Genomic DNA, 24,957 nt, shown 5'->3' with positions numbered 1-24,957 from the left:
AAAAAAATTATGTATAGATAGTATTCTGGAAATTTTATTCCAGTTGTGATCAAGTTGTGGAATGATCATCCTAATCGGGTATTGAATCAGTAGAACTTCAAAAGTTTAAAGTTGCAGCAAATGTTTTATGTTGAACAGGATGACATAAGTCTTTTTATAGTCTATATATGAAATATCTGTTTTAATGTTATTAATGGTTTTAGAATATTTTATTATAATTGTTCATTACTTCTTATATCGTTTATTTATTTCTATATTTCCTTTCCTCACTGGGCTATTTTTTCCATGTTGGGGCCCTTGTGCTTACAGCATCTTGCTTTTCCAACTAGGCTTGTAGCTTAGCTAGTAATAATAATAATAATTTGCACTGACTCACTGGGGTGCCCTTTTAGCAAGGAAAAGTTTCCTACTAACTGATTGTTTGGGCAAAATAATTCTAACTAATCAGCTAGTAGAAAATTTTTCCGAGGTACTTGTGGTGGCCGATGCGGTAACGTCCCAGAGTGGTGAACGCCAGACTGGGGTTCTAGTCCCGCTCAAACTAGTTAGTTTCTTTGGTCGTTACAATCTCAACATCCTTGTAAGCTAAGAATGGCGTGCTTGATGGACCTTATATGTCTATCTGCTGAATCATCAGCAGCCATTGCCTGGCCCTCCTTGGTCCTAGCTTGGGTGGACAGGGGGCTTGGGCGCTGATCATATGTATATATGGTCATTCTCTAGGGCATTGTGCTGCTCGATAGGTCAACGTCATTGTCCCTTGGCCCTGGCATTCATGAGTGGCCTTTAAACCTTTAAATCAATCAGCTAGTAGGAAACCTTTCCGAGCTAAAAGGGCGCCTCTGCGCCTCATTTAAAAAAAAAATGTTATAGATCTAGGCTACATTGTAATGTTAGATAACATTCGTCTAGCTTTCAAATGTGGATTAGAATGAAGGAAAAAGCTCTAGGAAGAACTAAATAATCTACAGACGAATTGTGTGTGTGTGTTGCGTAGAATGTTGGATAATTTAGCATCCTCACATATTTCATTTCCCATGCAAGTCACCAAAAACTCTTATCTCTCGAGTACATATTACGAGTTTTAAGATAATAATGAACGAGGTGGTATATAACAAACCGCAGAAATATTTTTCTTTTTATTTTATCATTGAATGAATGAATAAAAATATCGAAGAAAGTAAGATGATTCAAAGAAAGATGAAGATTCTCTCTCTCTCTCTCTCTCTCTCTCTCTCTCTCTCTCTCTCTCTCTCAGAGTCTAGATCTTCACGTCAGAGTCATTTTCTTTTAATCTGCCAATTTCTTTTATGATAAAGGTATTTGATATAATTTTCTCCCTCGCCCTAACTCTATTTATTATAAAAATTTATTTCCCTTTACTGCTTTACTATTCCATAAAAAGAATCTCTGAAAAAAATAACTTAAACAATCTACCAAAATCATTATAAAATCATTTGATAATGTCCCCCCCCCCCCTTTACCTCTATTTATTATAAAAATTAGTTCCCTTCAACACAGATTAACTATTAAAAAAATCCACAAAAATCTTATAAATTAATCTACCAAATTCTTTGTAAAAGCATTTGATAATGTCTCCCCAACTTTTGCTCTATTTATTATAAAAATTAGCTCCCTTCAGCACAGATTAACTATTAAAATATCACAAAAACCCTATAAATCAATCTACCAGATTCTTTGCAGGATTATTTGATGTCTCCCCAACCCTAGCTGTATATAATATATAGATCAGCTTCCTTCTTTGCTGCTTAAGTATTCAATAAAATAATCTACAAAAACCTAATAAATGAATCTAGCAAACTTTAACATACATCCATCCAACCCCAGAACAACAGTTGGCAACCACAGGCGAGATGTCGGTAGTGGAGAGACTGCAGTACCTCCTCGACACGGGACAATTTGCTGACGTCAACATCCGCGTGGGACAAGGCAACAATGTCGCCGTTTTCAAGGTAACTAATTTTGATAAGGTGGATTAGGTAATTAGATGCTTTTTTAATATATGTTTCTTTTGATGTGAGAGTCTTTGCTGCTGACTTAAGTATTATGGGACAAGATCCTTCTCAGAAAATGCACCCAGCAACGCCCTTACCGTGCTGCGAGATCCCGTAAATTTATGAAAATAAAGTTTGTATTTGAATGAACATGTTCAATTCAAGCAAAAAAAAAAAAAAAAAAAACATCACATATGTACAGTTGGACATAAGAATTAATGGTACACTTAACTCTCGGAAAGGGCACCCAGCCACATACTGCGTGGCAAGTTCCTTTTTTACTTTTTTCTTTTTTTTTAGCCCCGGAAAGGGCACCCAGCCACATACTTACTGCGTGGCAAGTTCCTTTTTTTCTTTTTTCTTTTTTTTTAGCCCCGTCTTTTTTTTTTAGCCCCGCCCACCACCACTGCCATCTCTCCCAATGCTGCAAAGTAAAGGTGTGACAAAGTGCGCTTCTTCGGAGCGAGGTGTGCCATGAACTCCTGTGTCCTACTGTACCTGTACTTTTGAATTCTTATCTATATATATACATTAGGATAAACAATAATTGTAAAGATAGGGGATCCTACAGGTCTACCTGCTGAGTCATCAGCAGTCACTGCCTGGCCCTCCTTAATTCTGGCTTGGGTGTTGATCATATGTACATGGTCAGTGTTTAGGATATTGTAATATGGAAAATTAGAGTTCACTATTATTATTATTATTATTATTATTATTATTATTATTATTATTACTTGCTAAGCTACAACCCTAGTTAGAAAAGCAGGATGCTACAAGCCCAGAGCCTCCAACAGGGAAAATAGCCCAGTGAGGAAAGGAAACAAGGAAAAATTAAATATCTTAAGAACAGTAACAACATTAAAATATTTCCTAAATAAATTATAAAAACTTTAACAAAACAAAAGGAAGAGTCATGAGATAGAATAGTGTGCCCTAGTGTACCCTCAAGCAAGAGAACTCTAACCCAAGACAGTGTTTTTTTGTCATTTTCAGGCTCATCGCTTGCTCTTAGCAACGGCTAGTCAACCCCTTTACAGACTGCTCTACGCTGTGAACCAGAATCCTGGCCCAAATGACGTCACCACCATCAGGGTGACTGACATGAAACCAGCCGACTTCGAACATATTCTCAAGTAAGGTTTTCATTGATTGTTATTATTATCATCATCATAATTATTATTATTATTATTATTATTATTATTATTATTATTATTATTATTATTAATGGTTCTTTTCTTATTTTTCTTATTTATAATTTACTAGTGCATGCGACCCGTTAGAAATGACGTCTGAATGTCCAGATAGATATGCACACACGTGCAAATACACAGATTTAACCCTTCCCACCCCCTCCCCCTTTCCTAATTAGAACCCCTCTCACCAGGTAAGACTACTTTCTCTCCCCTTAACCCGAGGCACGGTGAGAAACCGAGTAGATATATATATATATATATATATATATATATATATATATATATAATATATATATATATATATAATATATATATATAAACCAGACACTTCCTCTTTAGTATATAGTGGAGATGCACCCTCTCCAATGCCTTCTATCAAAGGCATCCTCTTCCACCAAACTTCTTCTCTCCATATCATCCTTCACCTTATCTTCTTCTTTTCCCCGTTATCCATACATTAAGGGGTCGGTTGCCTGATGCGCCCTCTACAATGCCTTCTATCAAAGGCATCCTCTTCCACCAAACCTCTTCTCTCCATATCATCCTTCACCCTATCTTGCCATCTACTCTTCTTTCCCACCGTTATCCCTACATTAAGGGGTCAGTTGTCTGATGCGCACTCTGCAACGCCTTCTATCAAAGGCATCCTCTTCCACCAAACCTCTTCTCTCCATATCATCCTTCACCCTATCTTGCCATCTACTCTTCTTTCCCACCGTTATCCCTACATTAAGGGGTCAGTTGTCTGATGCGCACTCTGCAACGCCTTCTATCAAAGGCATCCTCTTCCACCAAACCTCTTCTCTCCATATCATCCTTCACCCTGCCTTGCCATCTACTCTTCTTTCCCACCGTTATCCCTACATTAAGGGGTCGGTTGTCTGATGCGTCCTCTCCAACGCCTTCTATCAAAGGCATCCTCTTCCACACCAAGTCTCTTCTCTCCATATCATCCTTCACCTTATCTCACCCTCAAATTCTTTGCCTCCCTCTCGATATTCTCCCTCTAATAGGTTCCTCCCTGTCATTGTTCTCAACAATTTCAATAAGAAATACATTAAAGTTCAAGAGGCGGAGTAAGACAGAGTCTAATCTGTATTTGACAATATGTATTTCATTAAGAAGTTATTACAGAACTCTGAGCACATTTAAGTTACTTGCAAGTCCAGGAAATTATCAGTCTAATTCATAAAATAAGTGCTCTTTATCAAACAGTGGCTTAATACAATTATTCTTGGGCGAACAACAGTCAGGGAACGAAGGAATTCTTACTTTACTTTTAATACAGTTTCTTCACTTCTCTGTAAAATTTCTAAGTCCAACGTAATCAGCCATGAGTTTGGACACCATTGTCACATAAACTTAAAACTTGGTTCATATTTGAGTGTATGAGAATCCAAGTCAATTATGTATATGTTAAGGTCAAAGGTCAAGGTCACGGTCGAGCAAAAGGTCGAGAAATAAGTTAACTAAGTGCCCCTCTAGTTATTATTACTATTGTTACTAGCTAAGCTACAACCCTGGTTTGAAAAGCAGGATGCTATAACCCCAAGGGCTCCAACAGGGAAAATGGTCCAGTGAGGAAAGGAAATAAGGAACCTTGGAAAAGCAGAATGATATCAGTCCAAGGGCTCCAACAAGGAAAATGTCCCAGTGAGGAAAGGAAATAAGGAACCTTGGAAAAGCAGAACGATATCAGGCCAAGGGCTCCAACAGGGAAAATGTCCCAGTGAGGAAAGGAAATAAGGAACCTTGGAAAAGCAGAACGATATCAGGCCAAGGGCTCCAACAGGGAAAATGGCCCAGTGAGGAAAGGAAATAAGGAACCTTGGAAAAGCAGAATCCAACAGGGAAAATGGCCCAGTGAGGAAAGGAAATAAGGAACCTTGGAAAAGCAGAACGATATCAGGCCAAGGGCTCCAACAAGGAAAATGGCCCAGTGAGGAAAGGAAATAAGGAACCTTGGAAAAGCAGAACGATATCAGTCCAAGGGCTCCAATAGGGAAAATAGCTCAGTGAGGAAAGGAAATAAGGAATCAGATAGAATAGTATACTCTACAGGAATCTCTCATATAGTATCTGAGAGCTGTGGATTGAAGTTTACTTACCCAGATAATCTCCACATTTTGAAGACTATAATTTGAACATAAATATCGAAGCACTCCAAATCCTTTCAAATAACTTGCGAAGAAGATAAATCTCAACTCTGAACTGAGACTAATTGGATTTGAAGACCGCCCCCTTTACCATCGTCATATCCTGCCAAGTATGCCTGATGTACGATAATTGAATGGGCGTGGCTGCTCGGTCGTTTATTGCCACCAAACTTATGAAGCGTTAAATTGCCATGTTAGAATGTTTTCATACTCGAGTTACCAAACTGATTTGTGGTATATCCATGAGAATTCAATTTTCCTCTGATTTGAGTTCGTGTGATATATTATTATTATTATTATTATTATTATTATTATTATTATTATTATTACTTTCTAAGCTACAACCCTGGTTGGAAAAGCAGGATGCTATAAGCCCAGGGGGCCCCCAAGAGGGAAAATAGCCCAGTGAGGAAAGGAATTACTTTCTAAGCTACAAAACTAGTTGGAAAAGCAAGATGCAATAAGCCCAGGGGAGCCCAAAGAGGGAAAATAGCCCAGTAAGGAAAGGAATTACTTTCTAAGTTACAACCCTAGTTGGAAAAGCAGGATGCTATAAGCCCAGGAGGCCCCAACAGGGAAAATAGTCCAATGAGGAAAGGAATTACTTTCTAAGCTACAACCCTAGTTGAAAAATCGGGATGCTATAATCCCAGGGGCCCCAACAGGGAAAATAGCCCAATGAGGAAAGGAATTACTTTCTAAGCTACAACCCTAGTTGGAAAAGCAGGATGCTATAAGCCCAGGGGCCCCAACAGGGAAAATATCCCCGTGAGGAAAGGAAACAAGGAAAAATAAAACATTTCAAGAAGAGTAACAACATTAAAATAAATATTTCCTCTATAAACTATAAAAACTTAACAAAAAAAAAAGGGTAAAAGAGAAATTAGATAGAGTAGTGTGCCCGAGTGTACCCTCAAGCAAGTATATACAGTATATATCTAAGACTCGTTAATACTGAGTAATTTTTCAAGTCCATGAACACTATGTAACAGTTTTTAAATAAGTGTACGTGGCCCGTCATAAATGGCGGCTAAATGTTTAGATAGATATGCACACACAGATTCAACCCTTCCCCTACTCAATTTCTTGATGAATGTTCCTCTTGGGGTACCCCCTTCTCACCAGGGTATGAATACTCCCTCTCCCCCAGCCCGAGAGAAAGGAATAGACCGATTTGTTATATTAGTTATTATTATTATTATTATTATTATTATTATTATTATTATTATTATTATTATTATTACAAGCCAAGTTACAACCCTAATTGGAAAAGTAGGATTCTATAAGCCCTTGGGTTCCAAGAGTGAAAAATAGCCTGATGAGGAAATGAAATAAGGTAATAAATGAACTGTAAGAGAAGTAATGAACGATTAAAATAAAATATCCTAAGAACTCATTAGAATAAATCTTTCATATATAAATTATAAAAAGTGTAACTAAGTTGTTAACATTTACCAAATGAAACTTATACAAATAAAAATCAAAGTTGCCCCTAAATATCATATACTTGAAGGCATATTACTTAAAAAGTAAGCAAGTAAAAATAGAACTCAAAGCTATTTATTCAAACAGGGCTACAATTACCCTTAAAAATCAGTTACCTAAATGCATATTACGTAAAATGTAAGTGAAAACATACTGATGTACTCAAAACTATTTATTCAGAGTTACAATTACCTTTAGAAATAAGTTACTTAAATGCACATTACCTAAAATGTAAGTGAACACATACTGTAGAACTTAAACCTATTTATTCAAACAGAGTTACAATTACCCTTAAAAATCAGTTACTTAAATGCTTATTACCTTGAAAGTAAAATAACACATACTGTTGCACTCAAAACTATTTATTCAAACAGAGTTACAATTACCCTTAAAATCAGTTACTTAAATGCATATTACCTAAAAAGTAAGATAACACTTACTGTAGTACTCAAAACTACTTATTCAAACGGGGCTACAATTACCCTTAACAATAAGTTACTTAAATGCATATTACCTAAAAAGTAAGTGAACACACTGTTGTACTCAAAACTACTTATTTAAAAGGGGGTATAATTACCTTTAAAAATCACTTACTTAAATGTATACTGTATTGCTTAAGAAATAAGCAAGTAATGATAGAACTCAAAGCTGTTCATTCAAATAGGGGTATACAATTACCTTTAAAAATCAGTTGCTTAAATGCATATTACCTAAAAAGTAAGCGAACACATACAGTAGTACTCAAAACTACTTATTTAAGCAGAGTTACAATTACCCTTAAAAATCAGTTACTTAAATGCATATTGCTTAAAAAGTAAGCAAGTGATGAAATATTCGAAGATGTATAGCACCCCTCTGGCAAGACGTCTGGGATGACAAGATCTGGCATCTGCAAAACGTCTCTAATCATTGTGTTTATCTTTAGACAATCTGGTTCTTTAATCTGTCGCAATATTTGACTTAGAGATGGTGTATGCAACTTGAATCAAAATGGGTTTATTGTTAACCTCAAAACTCCAATTATCTCGTAATGTATTCATATCTATTCGTTACTTTAGATTATATTTATTTTTTAAACTTGGTAGAAATTATCAAGAATGATACAAAAACTTTTGATTTCTCTACGAGATACGCTCGTGGGTTCCATATTGTCTTAAGATATTCCTCTGCTGATTGTGTTAGGCTGTATAGAGAAGCTAAAATTAATTTTAAAGGGTTTAAAGGTTTGCTCATGAATGGCAGAGGCAAGGCACAGTGACAATGCTCTAGCTAGCACGATAATGCCCCAGAGACTAACCTTATATAGTGACAATGGCCTAGCTGGACAATGCCCTAGAGACTGACCATATATACATATGATCAGCGCCTAAGCCTTTCTCCATCAAGCTATAACCAGTGAGGGCCAGGCAATGGCTGCTGGCGACTCAGCAGGTAGATCTATAGGCTCCTCCGTCCCTAGCTCACAAGGATGGCAAGGTTACAGACACTACAAGAAATTATCGAGCTTCAGCAGGTCTCGAACCCCAGTCTAGCAGATTGGGGGCCAGGGACGTTTCCAATAAACTAGGACAACTCTTTGATCGTAAGGTGGGCATCATGAAATTCCAGCATAACCTTCAAATATAGTGTACTTGGTGCTTTATCTTAAAAAAAACTCTAAAATTTACTCTATTTGGAGCTTTTCGTATTTCGTATTGGCTCAAAGAAGAATTAGAATTCTGTAGTAGATTGTGCAGATTTTTGTCTTTAAAAGGGCTTTGATCTACTCAAGAGATTTCTGTCCATGGTATTCACTGCAATGTATGTCCTAAAGAGATATTTTCTGAGATGCAATATGGAAGTGAAAACCACTATGCTGTGTTGAAGTATACAGTATCAGTCACAGCAACATTAGCAAGACTGGCTTCTTCTGTTTGTTGGAAGTTTTTCCATCTGCCGTTCCTACTAATTTACTTGGATTTATGGACCACTTTATCAAAGCACAGTATTGATTAATCTCTGAAAAAAAAAATTCCATTTTTATTGCATTCTTGATCACAACTGTTGAGTTCATCTCTGATACATTTTCTATACTTTATTACTTTCAATATATTCTCCTCAAAATTCATTGCATTTCTAGTACCTTAAGTTCATAGTAGGTAATGCAAAATAGAATAGTTAGGACAGATATCCCTTAATTTCAGAAAGAAAAAAATTCACATGAGTGGGCAGTACTTTTGCTGATATGTATTATCCTTATTATCCTCTTTCAGGTACATTTACACTGACAGTATTGACTGCAATAACATAAACGTTGCCTTTGAGCTGCTACGGGCGAGTAAGAGATGGGGTCTGGCAGGAATGGGTATCAAGTCACTCACGTACCTCGAAGAATTTCTCGACGAATACCAGCCATCGACTGATGACATGAAGACTAACCTCTTCGATCTCCTCGTCTTATCCGAGCAGTCGCTCAACGACATGTACGAGAAGTGTCTGAAGGTTTTGGCTAAATACTGCAATGAAGTCATCCCTTGCGAAGGATTTCTAAACCTCGATAAGCCCGTCGTCTGCAAAGTCATGCATTACAAGGACCTCAAGTTTGACGATCACTTAAAGCTCTTCGAAGCTATTAGGGACTGGGGCCTGCGATATATCAACACTCAGAACTTGAAGATATCTCAGCTCGGAGATGTAGTTGAGGAACTCATCAAAATAGTGGATTTTGAAAAAATCGAAGACAATGACTTTGTGACCACCGTCTTGACCTCGGAGTGCCTCGGAAAGGCCGAGGTCATAGCGTTTTTCATGACCCGGGGCCTAGAGATTCCAAGAAACCTTGACTTCAATAACAACAAGCAGGTCTGTTATGCTTTTATTATATTTATGAATCACCATTACACATTGTCCAGTGAATATTACAAGACACAGGCGTTCTTGCTGTTGTGAAACATTGCTTAGCTTATCCTATCTAGTTCTGAGATAAGTCATTTGGTAATTCTTACTTAAGTGACCCCATTGCGTAGCTTATCCTATCTAGTTTTGAGATAAGTCATATGGTAATTCTTACGTGAGAGACCCCATTGCTTAGCTTATCCTATCTAGTTCTGAGATAAGTCATTTGGTAATTCTTACATGAGTGATCACATTGCTTAGCTTATCCTATCTAGTTCTGGGATAAGTCATTTGGTAATTCTTACATAAGTGACCCTATTGCTTAGCTTATCCTATCTAGTTCTGAGATAAGTCATTTTGTAATTCTTACATAAGTGACCCCATTGCTTAGCCTATCCTATCTAGTTCTGAGATAAGTAATTTGGTAATTATTACGTAAGTGACCCCATGGCTTAGCTTATCCTATCTAGTTTTGAGATCAGTCATTTGGTAATTCTTAGATAAGTGACCCCATTGCTTAGCTTATCCTATCTAGTTCTGAGATATGTCATTTGGTAATTCTTACTTAGGTGACCCCATTGCTTATCTTATCCTATCTAGTTCTGAGATTAGTCATTTGGCAATTCTTACATAAGTGACCCCATTGCTTATCTTATCCTATCTAGTTCTGAGATAAGTCATTTGGTAATTCTTACCTAAGTGACCCCATTGCTTAGCTTATCCTATCTAGTTCTCAGATAAGTCATTTGGTAATTCTTAGGTAAGTGACCCCATTGCTTAGTTTATCCTATCTAGTTCTGAGATAAGTCATTCGGTAATTCTTTCATAAGTGACCCCATTGCTTAGTTTATCCTATCTAGTTCTGAGCTAAGTCATTTTTTAATTCTTAGATAAGTTATTTCATTGATTTGGTGAAATGTGTTGTCAATTCTGACTGTACTGATGTAGGACGAATTTAGATTGCGAGTAAATGGAAAAATTTATGTGAATATTTGAATGACTGTCTCATTGGGGTATAACTAACTTCAAAGTTACAGATATGAATTGGAATTATATCAAACAGAATTATTACCATTATAGTAAAGTTTATTGACCAGTTTTTGTTTAAAAAGGGAACAACCCTCAAAACAGAAACCGTTCTAGGGTTACGTATCAGTGTTTTATCATCTATTATTTCATTGATTCATTCATTTTACGCGCCTCCATACGCACAGCATCTAGTGAATAGATGAATGATTATAAGTTATCTGGAGTCATAAATGCAAAATAATCAGTGAAAAGTCCTTCATTGTCTTGACTTTGGTTCTTATTGTTCCATTTAGAGCTGTTAACCCCCCCCCCCCCCCAAAAAAAAAATAAAAGTGACCATCTTTGGTCCTACAAAATGTTTGAAAAAGACAAGACAATCATAGTAATCCAATAGAATTATCCAGAACCAATATTCTTTTATTGTATACTTGAATAGACAGAATTACCAAATGTCTCTTTTTTGGAAATGTCTTAGACATCAACTATAGAGTATAAAATGTGTTAAACATTTCATATATTCCTCTTATATTATCCTTAGGCTTTAGTGTCTAGAGTTCTGTAAAATGTAGCATTTTCATAAGGAAAAAAAAAATAGTGAATTCTTAGGCTAAAGTCATTAATATAGTCTTTATTCAATATAAGTATCAGTGCCAATAAGACCTTTTTTTACTTGAATTGCCTTTGTTGCTTTTTTCTTGGATTTTCAACTTTTTTATTTTGAGATGTCACTTAGACCAGGTCTTTGCATCAGCAGAAAAAAAGACTTCAGAATTTCTTGTTTTTTATCTAAAGTAATTAAAGACACTTCCTTGGCATGATTTAGTTTGGGTTTTTTAAATTCCAAAACCATAGTATTTAGATCAGAAACTTTTCCATTGAATGAAAAGAGATATAGATCATAAAATATACAATGTACGTGACGTCATTGTAGGACTATGTGTGCTATTTTGGCCATATTTTTTTTCAAGTAATTTTTGAGTTGTCCATTTTTCCTTCTACAATAGATCATTGATTGTTTAGTTTCAAGTTTAAGTAAATCCAAATTACTATGACTTACTGGACATTTTTAATTAGTCTATCTTTTTTTTCAACCTGACCACATCTTTCCATTGTTCCTTTTATTTTGTTTTCTTTAAATCATTCCATCCTTTGTCCTTCCTTTTATTCCTATTTTAACGTTTATAATTTATTCTATATTCCTTGCATTCATTTATATGCTTCTATTTCTCGACCAACATTCCATGAGTTTTCTTGTAATACTTCCTTCCATTGCCAAACAATGTGTTACGAATGTGTTAATGTATAATTAACTTGTTTTACGAATGCGTTAATGTATATTTCCATTGTGTATGACTTCCTGTTCTGTTATTTACCATTCCCTCTGTTTTATCAATTTTTCTGACGAACTGTTTGATCCCAAAATACGTTTTTCCTTTTATGGTTCTTCATTTACTTTTACACATCAAACTAAATCTTATTTTTGTCTACTGTTTATTTTTGACTGTTTGATCCCAAAAATTCTATTTTTATTATATTTATTTACTTTTACAAATCAATCAAAATTATCATTTTTGTCTGTTGTTTATTTTTTATGGTTATTCATATATTTTCACCATTTGATTTTTCAAGTTTTATTCCCTTCCAATTTCATTCCTCTCTTTATTAATATAAATTAATCATCTATCCAATGTTTTCACTATCAATTTCTATTCACTATCATAACACATTACAATTTTAATGTTTCTATGACCTGACCTTGTTTACAACAATCCTTGGATGCCCCTGTCCTGCTAACTCCAAAATCTGGGACATGGATATAAGTATCTGTTTGTAATTCCTCACAATTTTACAATAACTCGGTTCAAAATCCAAATTTTGGGACATGAACTCAATTCCCACAATTGTACAATTACTTGTGTTATGTCACCTGTCTTTATCCAACTTCTTAAAAAAATCCTCTCCACTACGTTTCCTCTCTGGTGGCTCTTAATCTCCCTTCTTTCTCTCCACGGCCTCAAGTTGATTTCCAATTTTCCCTTCTTTTTCCCCACGGCTTGACCCTTTCCCAAGTTAATTTTCAATTTTCCTTCTTTCCCCCTACGGCGTCAAGTTAATTTCCAATTTTCCCTCTTTCTCTCCACGGTCTGACCGTCTCTCAACTTAATTTTCAAACGTCTATTCCCCGTCCTTTGTCCCTCAATGCCTCCGTGTGCCCCTGTTCCACATCTAGCTCCCCTTCTGGCTGTGGTTTTGCTTCACTTCCGAGACGGAGGAAAAGAACAAGAAGAGTAGCAAAGGAAAATCCAGCAACTTGTCTACTGTCCTGGAAGGTTCTCCCACAGTACGTATGGTTGGGCTTATTTAAGCATGAAAACGTTTTATAAAAAGCAGAAGGATTTGGTGACGGTAAACGTATTATCCCCAGGATGCCAAGAGGTCCTTTCTTACTAAGGAGTGTCGAACTCTATTTCGTCAATTTTATGCATCTATTATTATTATAAGCATTGTTATTTATTATTATTATTATTATTATTATTATTATTATTATTATTATTATTATTATTATTATTATTATTATTATTATTATTTAAGCTGCAACTCTAGTTGGAAAAGCAAGATGCCATAAGGGGTGTCGATCTATTTCGTCAATTTTATGCATCTATTATTATTATTATTATTATTATTATTATTTAAGCTACAACCCTAATTGGAAAAGCAAGATAATATAATTATGCCTAAGGGCTCCAACAGGGAAAGTAGCCCAGTGAGGAAAGGAAACAAGGAAATGAATTACAGGAAAGGTAATGAACAAATGAACACATCATTAAAATAGATTTTTTCATATTTAAACTATAAAATCTTAAATTTGTAGTTTTTCGAATCAATATAAATACCTCAAAAGACGGCCAATTAATTCATCCCTTTACCGTAAGAGAATTCCTCATGAAGGTGTTATAGGTGCATGCTATTATTAAGAGATGTTCACATACTTGTAAGTATCCGATCGTTAAACAATCAAAGTAATCAATCATCATCATCATTTCCTCCTCCTACGCCTATTGACGCAAAGGGCCTCGGTTAGATTTCGCCAATTATCTCTATCTTCAGCTCTTAAATCAATACTTCTCCATTCATCATCCCACTTCACGCCTCATATTCCTCAGCCGTGTAGGTCTGGGTCTTCCAACTCTTCTAGTGCCTTATGAAGCCCAGTTGAAAGTTTCGTGAACTAATATCTCTTTGGGACTGCGAAGAGCATGCCCAAACCATCTCCATCTACCCCTCATTATGATCTCATCCACATATGGCACTTTAGTAATCTCTCTTTTAGTATCATTTCTAATCATGTCCGGCCATTTAACTCCCAATATCCTTCTGAGGGCTTTGTTCTCAAATCTACTAAATCTGTTGGATATTGTTTCATTATCATACCACGACTCATGTCCATACAGTAACACTGATTTCATTAAACAATACGTTAATAAAAATGGGTTCTGAAGACCTCTAAAATCCTGTTTTGAAGAACATTTTGAATCTCCCAGAAAGTGTACTCGACTGTTGGATATTGTTTCATTGTCATACCACGACTCTTGTCCATACAGTAACACTGATCTCACTAAACAATACGTTAAAAAAAAAATAATGTTCTGAAGACCTTTAAAATTCTGTTTTGAAGACCCTTTTGAATCCCCTCAGAAAATGTCCTCGTTTCAAAGTATCTTCTTCTTCCAGATCTCCCTCAAAAATGGAACCGTTTTGGCCTTCCAGAAAGTCTGTCGATTCCGTAAAGGGTATCGATGTCCACAGGAACAGGTAAGCATAAAAAAAAGAAAAAAAAAATTGTATTTGTAGATTAATTTGAGGATTGTTAACTTTCCCCCAAACTCGTAAACCTTTCGAATTCTGAAGCCCTTTATTATTATTATTATTATTATTATTATTATTATTATTATTATTATTATTATTATTATTATTATTATTATTAGCCAAGCTAAAACCCCAGCCTAGAAAAGCATGTGCTATAACCCTAAGGGCTCCAACAAGGAAAATAGCCCAGTGAGAAAGAAATAAGAAAACAAATAGATAGTGTGCCAGAGTGTGCCCTCAAGCAAGATAACTCTACCCCAAGATAGTACAAGACTACGGTACAGAGGCTATGGCACTACCCAAGACTAGGGAACAATTGTTTGATTGGAGTGTCCTTCTAGAAAAGCTGCTTATCAATTAAACCTTTCGAATTCTAATTTCTGAATATTTAACCCAGCTAATGTGGTAACCTGTTGGAAGCGACCCTACATAGCAATCTGCAGGACTGGGGTTCGAGTCCCCCTCAAGCTCGATAGTTTCTTGTAGTGTCTGCATCCTCACCATCCTTGTGAGCTAAGGATGTGCAGTTTTGGGGAGCCTATAGGTCTACCTGCTGAGTCATCAGCAGCCATTGCTTGGCCCTCCCTGGTCCTAACTTGGATGGAGAGGTGGCTTGGACACTGATCATATATACATAAGACCAGTCTCAAGGGCATTGCCAATGTCCCTTAGCTCTCCCATTCACAACGATCTTTTAAAGTTTAGTGTTGCTTATAATTATATGAATTGGATAGATTCTTGTGCATTGATTATTCTCCATTTTTGTGTTTACTTTCTTAACTTACTGTGGTATGGCTGTTCACCAAATGTAGATTTATCTCTCTATCTATCTACCAGGGCACTTTGCCTAATTTGGGGGGGGAGAGGGGGGGGGGGTGGCTAGTCGACATCAAGAAGCAAGAAAGGGGGGATTTTTACCTCTTAGCTCCTCCCAGCCTGACGAGGGCCTCAGCCTAGTTTAGTTGGTACTACTTGGGTTTTTAGAATAGATAAATCTTGATCATATTTAACCATGCCATTACATTACAGTATACATTTATATACAAATTTTACTCTCTTGAAATATACACTTTACTTTTTAACATATATAAATAAACTATTATATTTTTATTTTCATATTTTTGCTAGCTTGGTGTATAAGGTTACAGTTTCTTCAAATATTCTTCTAAAAAACAATGTTTATTACAGTCTAATCACCAATAACTTTCTGAAATTAAAATAATTTACTTTACTGAAACAATTTATGCATGAAATAATCAGTACTAAGTTAAAGAAAAGTTTTTTAAATCTTAAAAAATGCGAAAATCCTCCCAGAAAGACATGTATTGTGAAGAGTTACTGGGAAAAGCTAAGTAGATAAGGTCTATTATTATTATTATTATTATTATTATTATTATTATTATTATTATTATTATTATTATTATTATTATTAGTTAAGCCACAACCCTAGTCTGAAAAGCTGGAGGCTCTAAGCCCAAGGGCTCCAACAGGAGAAAATAGCCTATATTATTATTATTATTATTATTATTATTATTATTATTATTATTATTATTATTATTATTATTATTAACTAAGCCACAACCCATAGCTAAAAAAGCAGGATCCTATAACCCCAAGAAATCCAACAGGGAAAAATACCCCTATCTCTTATTAAATTTCAAACTCTGACCCTTGAAAATCAGTTCCATACACTTATGCCATCAGGTATCTCTTTAAGGTTTAAAGGTTTAAAGGCCGCTCATGAATGGCAGATTCAAGGGACAATAACATTACCCTAGCAAGCAGGACAATGCCCTAGAGACTGACCACATATATGATCAGTGCCCAAGCCCCCTCTCCACCCAAGTTAGGACCAGGGAGGGGGAGGCAATGGCTGCTGATGACTCAGCAGATAGACCTATAGGCTTCAATCCCCCCCCCCCCAACCGTAGCTCACAAGGATGGTAAGGTTGCAGACACTAGAGGCACTAACGAGTCTGAGCGGGACTCGAACCCATCTCTGGCAAACACCAGGCAGAGACGTTACAAATCTCTTGTAATATTGTAATAATAAAACTGGTTCTAGCAAGGAGGACAATGCCCTAGAGCCTGACCACATATTAAATGATCACCGCCCAAGCGCCCTCTCCACCCAAGCTAGGACCAGGTAGGGCCAGGCAATGGCTTCTGATGACTCGGCAGATAGACCTATAGGCTTCCCCAAACCCCCCAACTTTAGCTCACATGGATGGTAAGATTGCAGACACTAGAGGCAGTAACGAGTTTGCAGACACTAAAGGCACTAATGGGTCTGAGCGGGACTCGAACCCACTTCTGGCAAACACCAGGCAGAGACGTTACCAATAATCGTGTAGTAGTGTAATGAGAAACCTATTTCTTTTGCAGATCTATCTACCCCACGAATTGAGGTTCAGAGTCAACAAAAACATCAAACTGATTGGTGTGGGATTCGGGTTCCTCTTCAGTAGCACTGACATGGGGATCACTATTCATTGCCAAGGACCATGGGAAACCAGACAATGGACTGATATTATACAGGTTTGCAACTATTCGTTTATTATTATTATTATTATTATTACTTGTTAAGCTACAACCCTAGCTGGAAAAGCAGATTGCTATAAGCCCAGAGGCTCCAACAAAGAAAATATCCCAGTAGGAGAGGAAACAAGGAAAAAGAAAATATCTTAAGAAGAGTAACATCAAAATAAATATCTGCTATATAAAACAAGAGGAAGAGAAATGGGATAGAATACTGTGCCCGAGTGTGCCCTCAAGCAAGAGAACTCGGCACTACCCAAGACTAGAGAACAATGGTTTGATTTTAGGGTGTCCTTCTTCTAGAAGAGGTGCTTACCATAGCTAACATGTTTTATGGGCTGTTTTATGTATATTTAAATAGGCACTTCAACGACTTTCTATTTCTGTGTTATATTAATTTTCACCATCATCATGAGTTTCATTGATAGATTTTTATCATAGATTAATCTCCCTTATATAATGAAGAGCAAGTGTCTTAAAGGGTTTTAAAATATATTGATTTCAAACCTACAATATATTTTCTCTTAGTCTGGGTAATTTTGCATTTATTTCTCTTGGGGTTTTTGTTTACAATGTTTTAATTTCATAATTTAATTTTATTTCCAATATAAATTCCATTTTCATCATTTACATTAAAGGTACAGTTGGACACAGGAATTCCTGGTACACCTGACTCTGACGAAGTGCACCCAGCCACACCTTTACTGCATGGCAAGTTCCTGTGCTTAGCCCCATCCACCACCTCTGCCATCTCTCCCTACACTATCTGTTTGGTTACACACCGCGAAGTAAGGGTGTGACAGGGTGCATTTCCTCAGTGAGGTTTAAACGTTAAAAGGTCACTCATGAATGGCAGAGGCAAGGGACAGTGACATTGCCCTAGCAAGCAGGACATATATGTTCAGTGCCCAAGCCCCCTCTCCATCCAAGCTAGGACCAGGGAGGGCCAGGAAATGGCTGCTGATGACTCAGCAGATAGACCTATAGGCTCCCCCAACCCCCCAACCTTAGCTCACAAGGATGATAAGGTTGCAAACACTAAAGGAACTAACGAGTCTGAGCGGGACTCGAACCTCGATCTGGTAAACACCAGGCAGAGACTTTACCAGTCAGGAACTCCTGTATCCAACTGTATATTCTTCTTTTAAAGTTATTCCTTAAATATTTTAGTCTTCTGATATCTTGCTGCCCAGTCTGTATTCTTCCTTCATACTGCAGCTGTTCCACATTGGCACTGAATGGCTTCCTGTGTCCAAGCGCTGGGCCTTCTGGCCCAAATCCATAAATCCAATCCATTCTATAAAAAGATAAAAGAATAGAGGTGTGCATAAAAAAAGTGAATTATGGAAGATATTTAAGGAATTAAAATGTATGTTTTCTTTCTCTTCTCAGACATACTGCCGGGTTTCGGGTGAAAAGCAGGAGACCGCAGACGTCCGTCTTATGTTCTCTGAACCAGTCCGCATTGAAGCTAACCAAAGTTACAAGGTTTGTGTTGTCTTACAGTGTCAAACGTATTGCGTGGTTTTTTAGAGCAGGAAATCATAGCTCATAGTGTGCAGCAAGGAAACAGTTGAAAACTGCTCAATAAAACTCATGATATGCCACTTAATGTTGTTCACATTTTCAGCTGGCAGCATTATCTTTGTCATCCAAAAGTGGCAAGCAAACGTTTCAGGAGGAAAAGCTTCATTTTATGTGTGCATGGTTGATTTTCAAACTCAATTATTGAGCCCCTAATATTTTTCATATTGAATTCATGCTGCCTTGGTAATACAGACTTAAGGGGTTTTTTAATAATCAATACATCTGCCCACGTTATGAGTCCAAACAAAACTAAGAGTGATGTAGACCACTTAGATCAGTAAGCAAAACAGTATTTTGTAGATGAGACATCAAGGTGAAATCTATTTTAATTATCTTAACAGGCTGTTTTCTCAACGATTGAAACCTATTGACAGTTTTGGTCATTGTGATTTAGTTGCAGAAATCCGTTTAACTTACTGATGTCACGGACAGATTTTGCATGAAAAACATTACTTGTTCGTAATTGCTGATTTACTTTCGTGTTTGATATAAGAATTTCTGTCTAAAAAACCTTGCAATATTTAATAAGTTGTTTGATGGGGTTTCATCTTTAACAGAAGATATGATATTATGTTATTTCTACCGCACTCATGTTTACATTAAAATGAAGGCTACAATTTTAAAATCAGATATTGCAAGGCCTATACTCCTTGGACATCAGCAAAAGGCTAAATTAATAGTTTCAATTTCTTGGTCTTATGATTATTTCCTGTTGTAATCTAGTAGTCTACCCAGGAAAGGCAATACCAATTACTTGATGTTTTATCTTTATAGGTTATGGTGAAAATTGGACGAATGAGTTCTGGCAGTTCGGAAGTTGAGCTTTGGGGAGGAACAGGTGCACAATACACAGTTTCCACTGAAGAACTTGACTTCTACTTCATGAAAGCTGCTGTGGATCCAAACACAAAAGTTGAGGAACGAGATGGGGACATTAATCCTGGGATCATCACAGAGCTGTTGTATCAAATCGACACAGAAGATTATAGCAAAGAGGAGGTGAAGACAGAGGTTGCAATAAGACGACGCCGTCCAAAGGAGGAGGAGGAAGAAGATGAATCTCAGCAAACATCCAGTGAGACTAGTCAATGGCGGAAACGTCACAGAGCTGCAAATATGTCCCTTCAGATTCCTGAAGTGACAAGAATCAGGAGAAGGGGTGATGGTAGTGACTCTATATCATATAACCCTACTCCCAAAAAATCTCCCATAGATGAATACAAGCCAATGAGCTTCTCCACTAACAGATGGAGAGCTAAAACTCGTGATGACGATTCTGAATCCATCAAGACTACTCCTGTGGAAGAATATAAACCCACAAGCTTTTCTACTAATAGGTGGAGAACAAGAACGAAAGAGGAAGATTCTGAGAAAGCTACAAAAGCAGTTGAATACACGCCATCTAGTTTCTCTACCAACAGGTGGAGAACTAAAACTCAGGAAGATTCTAGTAAATCAACAGACGATTTTAAACCATCTAGTTTTTCCACAAACAGATGGAGAACAACAACAGACTCTAGCTCAAGTGTAGTTAAACCTAGTGAAGAAAGTGAGCCTCCTGGTTTCCTGTCTAACAGGTGGAGAAACAGATCACGTGATGAAGATTCAACTAATAAGAGCTCCTCAGATACACCATTCGGTAGCAGGAAAGTATCAACTGGAGAAAAAACTGATGTTAGTTCCCCCTCTAGCCGATGGAGAACCAGTTCTCGAGAAGAACCGCCACAAACTAAAGTTGAACTTCGTAAAACTATCGGAGCTGATGACGACAAATCGAGCTCCCTACCATTCATGAGAAGAAGAGAGTCAACTGAAAATAAACCTGAATTATCTTATATGAGGAGACGAGAATCAACGGAAAATAAAGTTCAGGAAATGCCAGCATACTTGCGGAAAAGGTCAAATCCTACAGATGATAATAAAACTGCCACACCCTATGGCAGAAGTAGATGGGGAAGCAGTATTACTTCTGCTACAAGTAATGATGATAGCAAATCTAGAAGTCGGTTTTTACCAAATAGTGATATTTCATCTTCTCGCCCAAGTGATTCTTACAGTCCCAGAACACGAGATACATCTGCATCCCGCTACAGTTCGAGTAGAGATATCTCTTCAACCAAGTCCAGGGATTTAGGATCCACTTTTTCGAGGCCAAGTGATAATTCCATCAGTAGAACCAGAGAATCTTCTGTGTCTTTAACACGAGCTCCCTCTCTCTCAAGATTTCGTGACTCCTCGTCTACATCTCGTTTTGGTCCATCATCTACAAGTAGTTATGGAAGCAGTTATTTAAGCAGGTATGATTCATCATCAGGCAGTGCTACTGGCAATAATGGGTTGTCAGACTCTAGTCCAGCTGGCATCAGTAATAGGAGCAAATCATCTACCTCAACTGGTAATACCCAGAGGAGGTATTTAGGTGCTGGTAGTGATTCAACTCTTTACAGAAATAGGACAAGTTCCAATCTTGGCACTGGAGGAACAGACTCAACTCTTAGCGAGAGATATAATTCTACAAGTAATGTTGGAGTAAAAGATTATAGGCCTAGTAGTAATAGATATACATCCTCGGATGGCTCATCAGGACTGAAAGATTTGGGTTCAAGTAGTAGATATGATATTTCAAGATCCTTGAGGCCTAGCGATTCTGGAAGTCGTAGCACATATAGTACTCCAGGGGCCAAGGAAGCAACTGATTCTAGCCGTAGTAATAGATATAGTACATCAGCACTCAAGGGAGCCACTGACACCAGTTCTAGTAGTAGATATGGTACATCTCTGTCCAAGGGGGTTACTGACTCTGCCCCAAGTAGTAGATATAGCACGTCAGTATCAAAGGGAACGACTGACAATAGCCCTAGTAGTACTGGTAGATATGGTACATCAGAGTCAAAAGGAGGCACTGACACTGTTTCTAGAAGTAGAATTGGTAGATATAGTTCTCCAGTCAACACAAGAGGATCTGACACAGCCTCAAAAGGCATAAGCAGTAGATATGGCTCCTCTTCTGTTTTATCCCCCACCCAAAACACAACGTATAGTAGTGGCAGCAACAGCAGCAGCAAGCTGAGTGCTCTCAGTGGAACTGGTAGGTATGGCAATGACAGTCCCACTGGTAAATATGGAAATACATCTTCTAAATACAGCAGTATGTCCAGCCGATATTAGTGTCCTTTATATATAAACACAAATACACACACAGATATGTATGTGTGTATTTAGGATTTTATAAGTATAACTAAGTATGTGTAACTGTTTGTAATGGTACTTACTCCTCCACGACTTGCACAGCATCGAAGCCAAAATATTCATTGACAATACAACATAACGTAATAAAAATGCATCTTATTTCTGAAAACCTTATTATTTCTGTCTGTACATTTACACTTCTCTTCCTTCCAGCTTAGGCACAGAACCCTGGTCATCTACGCGTATTCCTTTGCAGTGATTCCCAACCTTTTTGTTCTTCTGAACCCATTGGGCATTTCTATAGATTCCTGTGTACCTCTAAAATGGAGGATGAAAAGGAGAAACAATTAATATTGCAATATAATTTTATTATTCAATCCTATTGAAGATTAGCCTACCTCATGTATTGAGCTGTACTGGCTATTTTCTCAGACCCAATATACCCCTTGAAAAGTAAAAATGGTACCACTTGGGGTACATGGGTACCCCAGATTGAGAATCTTTTCCTTAAAACATGCTACTTTGAAAATGCGATAAAGAAAGGAGTTCACAATATGACCATAGAAAGTACCAAATGCAAAAACTAAATTTAAAATAATTCGAAATGCCCAAATATGTAAAAAATTACAGATGACTCTGTTATGATTACATAGGTTAAGTGACTGTGAAAGTTGTATTCCATCTTGAAATATTTTTTTCTAGACCAAAAATAATAAGATACTAAGCTATTTATTCCTAAATTTATAGTGCATTAGATTATATCTCTGGCTTTTCAAGGTAATTTGATTATTTAAGGAAATTACATCAGTTATTTTCTTTACAATTACCATTGTGTTCACCTGTTGCCATTTCTCTCTCTCTCTCTCTCTCTCTCTCTCTCTCTCTCTCTCTCTCTCTCTCTCTCTCTCTCTCTCTCTCTCTCTCTCTCTCTCTCTCTCGTACTTTTTAGGAGAACTGACTGATGCCTCTTCAAGTTTATTTTTTATTTATTTTAACAACCAGACCAGCCATTATTCATTATTTCTACGAGATCTGTAGCCCTCTAGTTCATAAATCTTTCTCGTGAGAAGACCTAAGAGGTTCATGAAGAAAGTCTAAATAGGCCTATAATGTAGGGAAAAACGATGTAAGTCTTAACAAGTATTAATAATCTAAAGTTAAACCGTAATAAACTTTCACTCTTTATATCTCTTTTTATCTAAATGCATGAATTCATAATATATAATCTTTAGTCTCTTACGTAGGCCTAGATAACATATTTCTCTATTTCCCATGCATATCTAATTTCACTTAAACTTATTTTTTCAAATCGTTGCTAAAATCATAACACTTGTACCTTAAGCCCTTCATTTGTTTTGAATGTATTAAAATATTACTTTATTTATTTTTTGTTAATATTACCATAATGATTTCTGTAACATTTGTGTTTGTGTTGCCATTAATTAAAAAAGGGTACTTTGTATTTGAAAAATCCTTGTTTTGAATGTATTAAGATATTATTTTATTTTGTCTTTAATATTACCATAATGATTTCTGTAACATTGTGTTTGTGCTGTCATGTATTAAAAAGGGTACTTTTTATTTTAATCTATTTACCTGAAAATAACTTATTTATTTAATTATTTTCCCCCATTAATGGATCCTGTGTGTTTTTCTACTAACACTGGTCTGGTCTTCTTTCAGATATCGACAATAGAGGGAGCCATTTGTCCCGGAGTGATAGGCCAAGAAATTTCGGATAAGTTTTTTCTAAAACTTTGTCAAAGAATTATCCTTTATCCTTTAGATTTGATACGTGTTCCTTCTCAGTGTAAAATATTATAGTAGTTTTTTCCCCCAGTCTATTTCATGTTAGTAAGCTTCCTAGCTCGTGTGTCATGAATGTTTATTAGGGCATGGAATACGAATATCACTTGGAACTCACAGTTGATGTGTAGGACTGAACATTCTCTCTCTCTCTCTCTCTCTCTCTCTCTCTCTCTCTCTCTCTCTCTCTCTCTCTCTCTCTCTCTCTCTCTCTCTCTCTCTCTCTCTCTCTCTCTCTCTCTCTCTCTCTCTCTCTGTTATGATTTAGGCAATTGTAAAGTATAAAATCCAAACACTTGGTAAATGATAATTATCCCATAACAGTTAAATATAATTTCGACATTTCGTTTTTCTCCGAATAATTCATTACAAACATTATTATTATTATTATTATTATTATTATTATTATTATTATTATTATTATTATTATTATTATTACTAGCTAAGCTAGAACCCTAGTTGGAAAATATTATTATTATTATTATTATTATTATTATTATTATTATTATTATCATCTAAGCTAGAACCCTAGTTGGAAAAGCAAGATGCTATAAGCCCAAGGGCTCCAACAGGAAAAAATAGCCCAGTGAGGAAAGGAAATAAGGAAACAGATAGAATGGTGTGCCTGGGTGTACCCTCACGCTTTTGATATTACATTAAGATAAACTATCTTAAGAACCTACTTCATACAGTAATAAGTAAGCACTGAGCAGCAATCTATTACACCATAGCTTAACTGATCAACCTAATAGAAATACTGATAAGCACACAACTTTGATTATATTTGATTACATTGTTTGAATATTTTCTCCAAAGACTAATTGAATTAGGTTCATTTATTTTTCTAAGACGAGACTTTAAATTTACATATGTACATGTATATGTATATATATATATATATATATATATATATATATATATATATATATATATATATATATATATATATATATATATATATACAGTATATATATATATATATATATATATATATATATATATATACTGTATATATATATATATATATATATATATATATATATATATATATATATATATATATATATATATATATACAGTATATACATATATATATATATATATATATATATATATATATATATATATATATATATGTATATATATATGGTGTGCATGTATATTGCTTTTTCCCTGTACAACATTTTTCTATACTTTACTTTATATGTGGGTTCTTGT

At 36.1% G+C, this 24,957-nt stretch overlaps 1 protein-coding gene across 5 annotated transcripts in view; it reads left to right on the top strand.

Annotated features, from left to right (window-relative positions):
* Nucleotides 1–24,178, top strand: part of LOC137650708 (dentin sialophosphoprotein-like) — a 117,383-nt gene extending 93,205 nt beyond the window's left edge. For 2 of the 5 annotated variants that reach the window (XM_068383880.1, XM_068383874.1), the window contains 8 exons: nt 1,849–1,973; nt 3,009–3,148; nt 9,102–9,690; nt 12,983–13,093; nt 14,485–14,565; nt 17,005–17,157; nt 18,550–18,645; nt 19,519–23,309. In XM_068383880.1, coding sequence (XP_068239981.1) covers nt 1,849–1,973; nt 3,009–3,148; nt 9,102–9,690; nt 12,983–13,093; nt 14,485–14,565; nt 17,005–17,157; nt 18,550–18,645; nt 19,519–21,912 — 3,689 coding nt within the window. In that variant the 3' untranslated portion in view covers nt 21,913–23,309. Of the gene's footprint in view, nt 1–1,848; nt 1,974–3,008; nt 3,149–9,101; nt 9,691–12,982; nt 13,094–14,484; nt 14,566–17,004; nt 17,158–18,549; nt 18,646–19,518; nt 23,312–23,616 lie in introns of those variants that run through there. The other 3 variants (XM_068383884.1, XM_068383894.1, XM_068383889.1) reach the window with 3 other exon arrangements.
* The last annotated feature ends 779 nt before the right edge of the window (nt 24,179–24,957 follow it).

This window comes from Palaemon carinicauda, chromosome 1 (genome assembly GCF_036898095.1).
Source record: "Palaemon carinicauda isolate YSFRI2023 chromosome 1, ASM3689809v2, whole genome shotgun sequence".
In the NCBI taxonomy this organism is placed as follows: Eukaryota; Metazoa; Arthropoda; class Malacostraca; order Decapoda; family Palaemonidae; genus Palaemon; species Palaemon carinicauda.
The sequence above is the reverse complement of the archived record's forward strand: the minus strand, read 5'-3'. Positions and strand labels throughout refer to the sequence as shown.